Below are 11775 nucleotides of genomic sequence, written 5' to 3' on the forward strand. Positions count from 1 at the left end.
GCACCACCAACAGTTAGACAATATATTTCACAGGACACAACATGAACACTACCAAATGCACTCTATTTCATTTAGCACTAGTTGATTATGTGTATACAGCTACATGCAGGCATCAGGACAGCATAAACCTTCCTGGAATGGGGTGGGGCAGGGCGGGAAGGCTTATTGGACCAGACCTGAATCTGGTTGAGATACAGAGAGCCAAGATGCATGACAGCACAAACAACTACAGAAGGGGATAAAAGCAGGGTTGTGTACAGTGTTGAGTTTGGGCTCAGTTACAAGTAGCAGAGGTGAGGTGCAGAGTCAAGATGTGGCTGGTGACAAGTAGGTACCAGTTGCAGTGTAAAGGATGGGCTGCCAGGATGAGCTCAAAGGTGCTGAGGAGAATCACCAATCTAGAGAGCAGGAAGGCATAGCAGACTGCAGTGCAAGACAGGGCATGACCTCTTGACTCCTGTCTGCCTTGCCTCTTGTTTCACCCATATAATAGACTCGATGGGTCCAGGAAAGCTTGCCTCGATCCCATTCCAAGACGTTCCAAATTAGGCAGTGCTGCAGGAACAGGAATGGAATAAGGTACTCACAGCACCACTAATTGAGTGAAAACTGTGATTAATATGTTATTGTGAAGGTGTGTGTGAGTGTGTGTGTGTGTGTAGGTGTGTGAGAGCACACATGCACGTGTGCATACCAGGCTTGGGTCTTAGGTACTTGTTCAGATGTTCTGCAATTTACAGTCATTTGAGTTAGAAATTTACACAGATATGAATGAGAGGCCTGGCTCAGGAACAATCCTGAGCCACCTGTACATCAAGATCACATCACTATGCCACGCTTAATGCGAGGATAAAAGACACACTCAAACAGTTTTAGGCTAGGTGGTACGACTGTTTGATATTAGTTGTTGTGTGACTCTTGTGATGCAAGTGATATGTCATGTGACTGGGAGTGATATGGATTGTTGAGTGACTAAGTGTTGTGTGGGCTCTTGTGTGGCTGGTATGATGTGTGACATGATGTAGCTTGGTGTCAACGATATTGCTGGATGGTGTAGAGAATGAGATGTGGGTTGTGATATAGCTAGATGTGATGTTCATTGTGGTGTGGCTTAATGTTGTATTACTGAGTGTGATTTGGTTTGTTATGTGGCTAGTTGTGGTATGTAGTGTGATGTAACTCTGTGGCTGAAACTGGCTCAGGAGAAATTAAGAGTCACTTGTAATAGCAAGATCAATATGTGCCATTTTGTTTACACTGCTGAAGCACTTTGTCACACTGAATTTGGGTACAAAACACACACTCTCACAGTGCTTTTTACTTTTAAATAAAATTCAAGTATCATGTATGGATTATCAAGCTCATCAAACTATGCAGTGTTATGAATGGTTCAAGATAATATTCTTTGTTTTACATAAATATCACACCATTTGACAATGTAGCTGTGTGGTGTTGTCAAGTAGGTCAAGAGCACCAGGGGCACTTACTGGTAAGGTCATGTGAGTCAGATCAGAGAGAGGGGTGACTGCACTTCCTTGCAGGCTGCCACTCACAATGGAAGCAACACAAGAAAAGGATGCAGAGCAAGACAGGAATGTTGAATATTTCCTGGACTTTTTCACAATCAACATTAGTGAATGTTCATATGATAAGCTTTCAGAATAAGGATCAGATAGAAGATTAGTTCCTACAGGGGAAACCTCATTTCTTAAAAAAAACGCACCTTGATTTTTACCACTACAGTGGTGTGGAAAAACAGTTGAAACACAAACATAAATTATAGAAAAGTATCTGATTCACACAAAAACATAAAATACTGAGAGAGAGAGAGAGAGAGAGAGAGAGAGAGAGAGAGAGAGAGAGAGAGAGAGAGAGAGAGAGAGAGAGAGAGAGAGAGAGAGAGAGAGAGAGAGAGAGAGAGAAACTGTCTGCAGTGGTACTTTTTCTGTGGTTGTGTCTGTGGGTTGTAAGCCTCTATTTGTCTCCAGTATTTACAAATGGTAGCACAGATGAGCTGTGCTGCTAAGAAACCCCATCTGAAAGTGGCCTTAGTATAGCAATTCTATATATATAGTTGAAGTGGTTCCTTCACCCCCCACATTGTATATGGTCACTAAATGCTGTGTAGCTGCATTCATTAGCCTTTCTTCATTAATGCTGAATTTCTTATGATACTAATTTGGAATTGTGATTAATGATTCCCTTTAACCTGTACAGTGTTTAGTATATATATATATATATATATATATATATATATATATATATATATATATATATATATATATATATATATATATATATATACCTTTTAGGGAAGTGTTTAGTACGTATATATACAATTTTGTTTTTAAGCCATATTGTGGCCTTCAATTTTTTTGTATATGTATGACTTGTCACTAACAGTAACAAAGAATATTTTGACAAATCAGGAGTGAATGTTTTCATATACATCCCTATCTTTTGGGCTCAAAGTTATCATTGACTAAATACTTCTGTAGGAATTGAGACATATTTGGGGATTATTATTATTATATTTTTTTTATGCCTATGCCAACATGCATATAATATCAGCAATAAAATGAAATTGAAAGTTATGGTATTAGAGAGGGATAAAGATTTTGGTTATAAATGTTGTGGGGCTGGCTACACAGGACAGGCTGCTGTTTCCCCAAAAATCATCACAAAAAAAGTAAGTTACTTTCTCCTAAGAAATTACTTCTCAAATATATAATCAGTAGGCCATAAGAAATAGGAAATGAGACCAGAGTAATTGGAGAGGAAAACTGAAAGTCATAATATTCATAGTATGTTCCATTCTTTGAGAACTGCAGGTGTAGGAGCTATGGGTTTGAGATGTGGGGTGTTGCCAGATGCACATCCAACTATTTTCTTGAACATACAACTATTGTTTATTTATAGGTATTTGTAATGTAAAAAGTACTTATTTATTACACACTATAGGATTGCAAAAAGTGTATGTAAAGGTGAGAATAAAAAGCTTTAAAAATTTTTTTTTAAATTCTGCATCCCTAGTCTGATATAAGCTCTGAGACGAGCTCATATACACACTATAGGATTGCGAAAAGTGTATGTAAAGGTGAAAGAAAAAAGCTTTATAAAAAAATATAAAAAAATTCTGCATCCCTAGTCTGATATGAGCTCTGAGATGAGCTCAAATCAAAATCATATGGTAGCCTCACTTCCATTCATGGCATGGGAATAATATATATATATATATATATATATATATATATATATATATATATATATATATATATATATATATATATATATATATATATATATATGAAACTGTTTCTTATTTTTTTCCCATTTTATGAGGTAAATAAAAAAAAGAAAAAAAAACATGTAAAAAATGCAGCCTGACAAGATCCCTATCTCTGACAATGCACCACACTATAAAGGTTAAATATTTTCAATTGTAATGAAAGGGCATAATTGTGAAAGAAAACTTTGTATACTAGGGTAAGAAGTCTCTTAAAGAGGATTAACTAAAACTGTTCCTCATGTTTTGTCACATGATGGCAGTGAAAATAGAAAAGAGGGGTTTCCTAGTTACTACATTCTGTTCCTTTTGGCTTCATCGCATGATACATGAAATATGGCAGTTGTGTTGTTCTAACCTGACTGTCTGGATGTATGGCCAGACTGTCCTTTATTACTGTTAGAACAAATGAAAATGGCAGATTTGTGAACATATATATATATATATATTAGTAACCTATCAATATGTATTTGGTTTTCTGACAGGCTTATTGTGTTTGATTCGTCTGTATAAATGAACTATAATGAAGACAGTATCAGTTCTTCATACAGTCATAAGTACCAAAAGTGGCAACACTGGAAATTGAATGATTAAGGCAGGCAGGTAGGATAGGAATTACAAAGCTCAAATAAGGTGCTTAATTCAGGAAGTCGATAAGTGTCACTCCTGTCAAAACTGAGTTAAAAATACTACTGTATTTCCCAACCATCCCTCTATCTTAGAAGCACATGGGACACTCTAGAAGTGCTTGTGGTCAAAATTCCCATTATCTACAAGTATTGTTGTGCTCTGCTGCTGGGTGAGGAGAGGTGTCATGTTCTGTAAGCAGAAAAATGGGTGCCACTCTACATATTTTTGAAAATGGCAGCCATACTGAGCCAATTACACTGTCCAGTGGATAGCATCTGGTTGATCATCAGCTAATCACATCATGCATTTGTACACTCTCCAGTACACATTCGAACACCATGCTGTGCACACCTTTCGATTCCACTTTTTTTTTTTTTTTTTTTTTAGCATAGTGATTTCGTGCTGGCATGAGTGATATTGACAGTGATATTGATCCATCCAGTACATCATCTGGCATGCCAAAAGAAGCACAATCCCAAAAATTGGGCTAAAAACATTACAAAGAAACAGAAATCTGGGCCAAGATTATACTAGTCTTCATTCTAGTAAATATGTGAAGGCAAAGGTCTGTAGTCTCACATCAACAAAATTTTGTTTAAGTACACCATATTATAGTTTCTTGGAAGTAGAAAATGACGTTATATTTTTTTTTCACCACCATTGTGCAATTCATACTGTACAGCTATATTGTTTTTTATTCTGTTATTATCCTATCAGATTGTTTTTTTATGTGTTGGCCATATCCAACAATATTCTTTAGAATTATGTATGAGTTGTATTGCATTACCTAAAATATTTGATTTATTATTGATTTTTAATGAGGTATGATAGTAAATGCCATCATACTCAAATTGGAGAAAGCCACATTTGTTTCATCATCTGAAATTCTGATAAAATGTAGCATTTTTAATGGACTCGCTCCATAGTCAAGACACTCAGCCGTTTTCAAGCATAATCCATCAAAATCATATGATTGGTTTCAAAGATATACCATTTTGAACACCGTAAAACTTTGAATGTCATTTTCTCAGCTTTTTATGTGGCGCTTTATACTTCCTTAACTAAGTTCTCAAATATCAAGTAATCCTGTTCCTGAAGGTCTCTCTCTCTCTCTCTCTCTCTCTCTCTCTCTCTCTCTCTCTCTCTCTCTCTCTCTCTCTCTCTCTCTCTCTCTCTCTCTCTCTCTCTCTCTCTTCTTTCATAAGTAACAAAATCTATATGAAAATATGTCAAAAATTAATAAGAAGACTCGCCTGATGTCACTAACCAAATAAATGGATTTGTAATGTATATTTCTACATGTTATATAAGTTGCTGCTATGTCCAGTATTATTATTACTTTTGAGGGCAGCTTGTATCTGTATGTCAATTTATTTATGCAAAATATCACATGAATATATGAGAATCTTTTTGCAGAGCACTTTTGCAGTGGAAGATGAAGAGAATAATTCAGAAAGTGATGAAGAACCCTGCCTTCTTACCAGGTGAGACTCTGCTGACTGTCTTAGTTCTATATTTTTTGCTTTGGCTTTTCTCTTATGCATTGCTGACTGTCTTAGTTCTATATTTTCTGCTTCTTTTGGCTTTTCTCTTATGTATTCAGTACAGTTGCTATCACTAACACATTTATTACCATGAATTAAGCCTAGATTTTTCATAAATTAGATTTATACCAAATCTAGGAGGGAAAATTAACATATAACTTCTTCCATTCTTTCTTGATGCACAACTGATCAATTGTTTTCTGCTCTCATTCTTGCCATCACTCATATTCCACAGGTACCAAACTTTGTCAGGGCACTTTTAATACCTCTTGTTTTGAAACACTGAGATGGTGATATAAGTATTAGCTGAGAGAGGCAGATTTAGATAAATGCTCCCCACCATCAATTCTTCCCACCCTTGATCCACACTTTTCTTATTCTTTATTTTTTTATTTATTTTGTATTTTTTTTTGCTGCACAGTCAAGTAAAACTGATTACACTATTGGGATTATCTATTGCACCAGCTATAAAGTAAATAGTAAATCTAAGTTACTGAATAGAATTGAATGTTTTCATAAGGCTATAGCTACAAATAAAGTCAAATGTACATAGCTTTGTGTGGTTGTGAGAAGAATTTATACTATGAAACAATGAGCCAAAAGGACTGCTATCATTACTTAACATTAAGTTTTGTTACAACATTGCATACAGATGTGCTATAAGGTGTTCTTCTTGCCAAATTTCTCATAATTTAGTATTAAAAGTCAAGAAAGCAGCAACCATATTTATTTTATCATTGTTATTGTAGATTTCATGCTATGAATGTAAAGCTGCGTCATATTTCTTATCAGTTTGTTCTCATGGTGCTTGTGCTCTCTCTCTGTTTTACACAGGATCTGCAAGAGTGCTTCCTACTTGTTCAGCAGTGTGTCTGGGATGCAGCCATTCTTCAGTGCAATAGAGTGGAGAAGGCCTGAGACACAGCGAAAGGCCAGGCAGAAGAAAAATTTTGAGGATATCACCAGGCATAAGGCACAGAAGGTGTGAAGCATGCATGTTTTTTATGTGTCTGGGATACTGCTGCAATGTGCAATCAGGTCACTGCTAACATAGGGCTTGGTTCTACTTGTGGCTTGTGTTAGACTTGATTTGCTTCAGTTATAATGAAAGTAATGGCAAAAAATTACTATGGTTCAATACCAGTAACAACATTTTGTCTACTTATTTTCTAACAACAATGTCCAAAACAGAATAGTCATCATCTGGATAGATATTGACAACATTGTATGAAAATTTTTGTTAGAATGCTGGGCAACATGATGGGAGCAGGATTTGACTTGGCTAAGCCTGGTCTCAGGAGACATGAAGAGCATGTTGGAGTGTGAGGATGTGTAAAGTCTGGAGATCTTCAACTATTTTTCCCAAGGCATCTGCCTTCTTGAATTTGTGGTTGTATAGTATGTGGGTGGCATTTCCTAGTAATAGGAATCCTTTGTAGCACTCAATTAACTTCACAGTGTTTTCTCTTAACCATTCCATAGTCATGTGGTTGCTGTTGGTGTTGTGTCTGTTCAGGTATATCCTCTGACCACATCAATTCATTCACGTGAACCAGGGTTGACAACTTATTGCCAATAAATCTTTACGAACACAATGGCAACAATGTTTCTTCAACAGTCAAACTTTTTGCCCACCATATTGTACATTGTTGCGGACTTGTTTTGTTGCTGCTGTGGATGCACCTTTTTGGAGACTGAGAGTTGGCTCAAATCAGAAGTTACAAAGTATCTTCTAATTTGAACCATCTGTTAGTCTCCTTAGTGGATTTCTCTATTCACTTTGAAGTGATGTCTTGAGATGAGAAAAAATTGGTCCATCTTACCCAGAGTGACATTGCTGTTTTTGACACAACATTTCCCACGTGGTTTTCCCTCTATACTAGGTGACCATTTAAGTCTTCTTTGCTTAGGAAAGGATGGGTTTATCTGTTATTCATAGATAAAAGAAATACAGCTCCAGGAATACAAGTAAAGAAAGGATGGCAAACCAGTAGTCAGGAGCACTCATACAATTTCCCTCTCTATGACACCCAACCAGCTACTGGGACCTCTCCACTTCTTGCAGCAGTCTTGACCCTATGCGCTATTTGTACACTGCTGTTCATAATTTGAAAAGGCATAATTCTTGTTGTACTTTACATCTGTTGACCATGACTCATGTTCCTTTCATTATATAGAGGAACATGGACAAGGGCTGTCAAAGATGTTACTGTTCCTATATGCAAAGGGTGTGAAGTTTGTGTCAGTCAACAGCTCTTCCTGCTGACACAGCTTAGGCTGATTCAGGTCTCATTTAGGTGAATAGAGGCCCTGACATGTAGCAAATAGTCTAAGTAGGATATAGTACAAATGTGCCCAATGGGAAGGGTATATTAGCTCTCAGTAGTCCTCTTTAAGATTTCATAATGTAGAAAGGTGAAAAATGAAAAACCAAAGCATTTCTATACTAGGACATTAATAATAGTCCTGTCAGTTACTTTTTTTGGGTGATGCCACATAATTGGATTACTGTTCAAAATTATATTTGCTATTTTTACTAAGAATTTTACTTGGAATTAGGATAATCTGATAAAATGCATGCACTATACTATGTATTTGCATTTTTAAAGAAAAATAAATAATTGCATATATTAATACAGGTGGCAGTTCTAAGAGACCATGAAGGAGAAGAGGAGGCAGAGGCAGTATCATGGATGTACAAGATCTTGAAGCAGTGTTATGTTAATGCTGGAAACATGCCATTACCATATTTCAAGTTTGTAGTAGACCCAGCTAGTTTTTCTCGAAGTGTTGAGAATCTTTTTCATGCCAGTCTGCTTGTACGGGAACAGTATGCTGAGATCATAGAAGGTAAGAAAGAGAGAAATGGTTAGGATATAAGAGTAAAAAGAAAGAATGAGAATCTGCCATGAAAGAAAGTGGAATAATAAGATTTAAAGAATATGTATAAGAATGTATTCAAAGTTTACAGAATAGTATATGAAAAGACTTGAGAAAAGAAGACATACATGCAAGAGGTGACTGCTTGGTATAGGACTTACTAAGATTTAGATTTCACTTACCATTCTGTCCTCTGCTGCAGATGAGGATGGCTTGCCTGTCATACTGCCCACACAAAACACTGGGACTGGGCCTGGGTCTCAAGGGACTCAAGGAGAGGACAAGCAGTGCATCTTGTCAATGGATATGGAGGAGTGGAGAGAACTTATTAAAACCTTTGAAATCACTGAAGCCATGATCCCACCAAAGAGACCTCCCACCAGAAAGAGAAAGTAGGCATGGGAGCAACATTTGGTTGGGTTTGGTTGGGTGATTTAATATTGAAGTGACTCCCTTCATCCCTAGTATTATCTTACATACAAACATAAATATATATACTTTTTTTTATATACGTACAGCTACTTTAGCAGTGTTTTCAGTTTAAAAATCCAAGACTACTGTCCATTTATTTATTTATCATAAACACTCACAGGTTCTCTGAAATTTTCATCTACTCTTCACATCATCATCTTCATTATGATATATCCATTTGCACCTCTAAAACTTTTTATTGATTTAAAAAAAAAAAAAAAGGTTCTCAGATTCATGGAAAGCATAAAAGTTCCAAAACCAGCATGTGCAAGTGGGAATTACATGTAGAATGGCCAGCAAATGTCTAGGATATAAGTGGTGGAAATGAAGTGATAGTTGTGGAACAATAGTGAATGGTGAGGGCAATGAAAGATGTATTAATAATGAAGGATTTTCATCACATATAGAAGAAAATGTATGAGTTGCAAGATGGTGAAAGTGGTAAAATGCTGAGATTTTTTGTTTCTGGACAGAATAAATGACAATGACATTGAAAAAATAAATGTTACAGTAGCAGAGTAGGTGTTGTAGGTCATTTGTAACATTTCCATAACTTTTTTCTTTATTGAGTAATTGATTTTTTTCTCTGATATATTTTTTTTTTGCTTCAACTCTCAGGGTAGATATATAATTTCACTAATTCTTGATTTAGTTTTATCTAATAAATTTCATAGAATTTTGCTTTTATTTTATGATCTAACAATTTTTCAGATTTTACATACAGTGGGATCTCAGTTGTCAAACACCTCCCTTTTTCAAACAAAATTTTGAAGTCATTATTGCTTCATTTGCAATAACACAATTTGGTTCTAGAACAAAGTTACTTAATTTCAAATATTAAAAGACATAGCAAAAGCTGCTGTTTATTACTAATTTATTGTTTCTATAAATATTTACTTTGTTTTTATATATTTTGAGGAGAGAGACAGAGTGTAAGACAGTAATGCAATCTTTGAAATAAGGTAAATGTGATCCTGTTGAAAAGTCTACATGTAAACAGACAGTTTACATATTATTGCACAACTGCATTTTTCCAGTAGCTTTTTCCAGCAGCAAGATGTCCAAGTGTTATGATCACCATTTTGTGGTAAGTGCGTTGCTCCTATCTGTGTCCCTCTGTAAGGCTTCCCTCAGAAGATCAGTGACAAAGAGAATACCGGCACAGTCTAAACCAGCATGATCTTCTGATGAGTTCTGTGTCACTAAACAGTATCTTCTGATGAGTTCTGTGTTACTAAGTTCATTCAACACATCCTTTCTGGATAAATTATTTGTGAACTGGGGATGTTGTGAAGCAGCCATCTTGGCTTTGGGAGCATCTATCATAAGCCAGACTGGTGTCTGGGAAAGGATTAATCCATTTTACATTGATTCCTATGGGGAAAGTAGTTTTTTCTTTAACATTCCAGATTTTGAACAACATTCAGGAATGAATTAAGTTTGAGAACTGAGGTTCCTCTGTATTAGTTAGAAAAAGGCTTAATTTTTCATGTTGGTGTAATTAATTGTAAAAAAGAGGCAGGCATAGGACTTTTACTGGTAACTAGTTGGCTTTCTGAGTGATAATATTTTGTTGATAAATTTATTAAAGAAAATTAATTGTTGCCATGATGATGCTTTTCTGGATTACATAGATGGGAGCAATATTTCATTTCTTTCATAAGATGGATTTCATGGCAAAGATTGTAATGAAAGAGTACATTTAGTATTTACAGTGATGTTCCTTCATTTTATGATGAATTCTAGACTCAGCAAATAATGCTGAGAATGCAGTGTCCTGCTTTACTGGTAATTATCACAGGAGCTGAAATTCCTTGTTCATGTTGGTATGACTGGAAAAGGGAAAAAAAACTTTCCCAGCCTCATGAGGCACAACAGGCTTACCATTAAACTGAAATCAAAGTATGAGAGATTATCAAAATGTTGCTTCTGCACCCGATTTTTCTGAAAATCTAAAAGTTCTTCTTGAAAGTTGGATATCTTCAACTTCATAGATATTCATGTCAGTATGTCAGACATTCCTTATTCATCTACATAGACATCCACCAATTTTTGTACTAGGCTGATGTTTTCCTTAACCCACATACAGTTGGGAACTTTTTTGATCTTGGATCACCTTCATATCTTTATTTAATATTTTTTATTTATTTATTTTTAGAGTTTTTAACCATTTGAATTAGTCTGTTTAAGGGAAAAGTACTGTTAATACCTGTAAATCCTCCTGTTGATTCTATTTTTTAAATGAAAATGCATTCCTTTAAGTCCATGAATGATCAATGAAATTTGGTGTGTCAACCATTCAGTGGTAATAAATGTCATGAACTTTTTGAATGGATACTTTTGTTCTTTGTGGTTTGGGAGTGGACATGGAACATGTTTCATTTTCCTATTTAATGATGTGTGCATGACAGGAAGCATGTGTATGATGAATATGATTTTTACACATATGTGCAATTTTATCTTTCCCTGTTATGGCTGTTACAGATCATTAAAAACATACATACATATGATGTAGAAACAATTTTGTGTTACACTCTGGTAACCAAATATACTGCTCTCTCCTTACAGTCAGGTTGCCATTAACATGCAATATTATAATGTGAATTGCATCTAATGTGGAGGGCCAGTTTGCTTCCAAGTCATACTCCAATACATGGAACTTAAAACTGAATGTGGGGATAGCCTGTGGGCAAGCCATAGAAAAGTCCATAATGCAGTAGGCACCTGCCTCAATGATAAATACTCCCAGTGAGGTCTAAAGCATTGGATCAGGGGGTGCTGTGAACTTATCATTAAACCCAGCTGTGACCTCACTGAACATTTCCCTTTGTGTCTCACAACACAAGGGGACAATCACGGCCTACCCTCAAAAGACAACACTCTTCCTCCACACAAAACTACACACACCCTTCACTCAAAAATTCATAATTATCATGGCGACTCCTACACCAGCCTCAGAGTCCT

General features: G+C 35.8%; 1 protein-coding gene across 1 annotated transcript in view; it reads left to right on the forward strand.

The window, feature by feature from the left end:
• The window catches only part of LOC135108105 (EP300-interacting inhibitor of differentiation 3-like), a 74808-nt gene extending 63670 nt beyond the window's left edge, over positions 1-11138 (forward strand). The window contains exons 5-8 of the mRNA XM_064018779.1: positions 5333-5400; positions 6295-6442; positions 8100-8310; positions 8543-11138. Of these exons, the coding sequence (XP_063874849.1) occupies positions 5333-5400; positions 6295-6442; positions 8100-8310; positions 8543-8736 (621 nt within the window). The 3' untranslated portion in view covers positions 8737-11138. The remainder of the gene's footprint in view (positions 1-5332; positions 5401-6294; positions 6443-8099; positions 8311-8542) is intronic.
• The last annotated feature ends 637 nt before the right edge of the window (positions 11139-11775 follow it).

The sequence above is a fragment of the Scylla paramamosain genome, chromosome 16 (assembly GCF_035594125.1).
Source record: "Scylla paramamosain isolate STU-SP2022 chromosome 16, ASM3559412v1, whole genome shotgun sequence".
NCBI classification, from domain to species: Eukaryota; Metazoa; Arthropoda; class Malacostraca; order Decapoda; family Portunidae; genus Scylla; species Scylla paramamosain.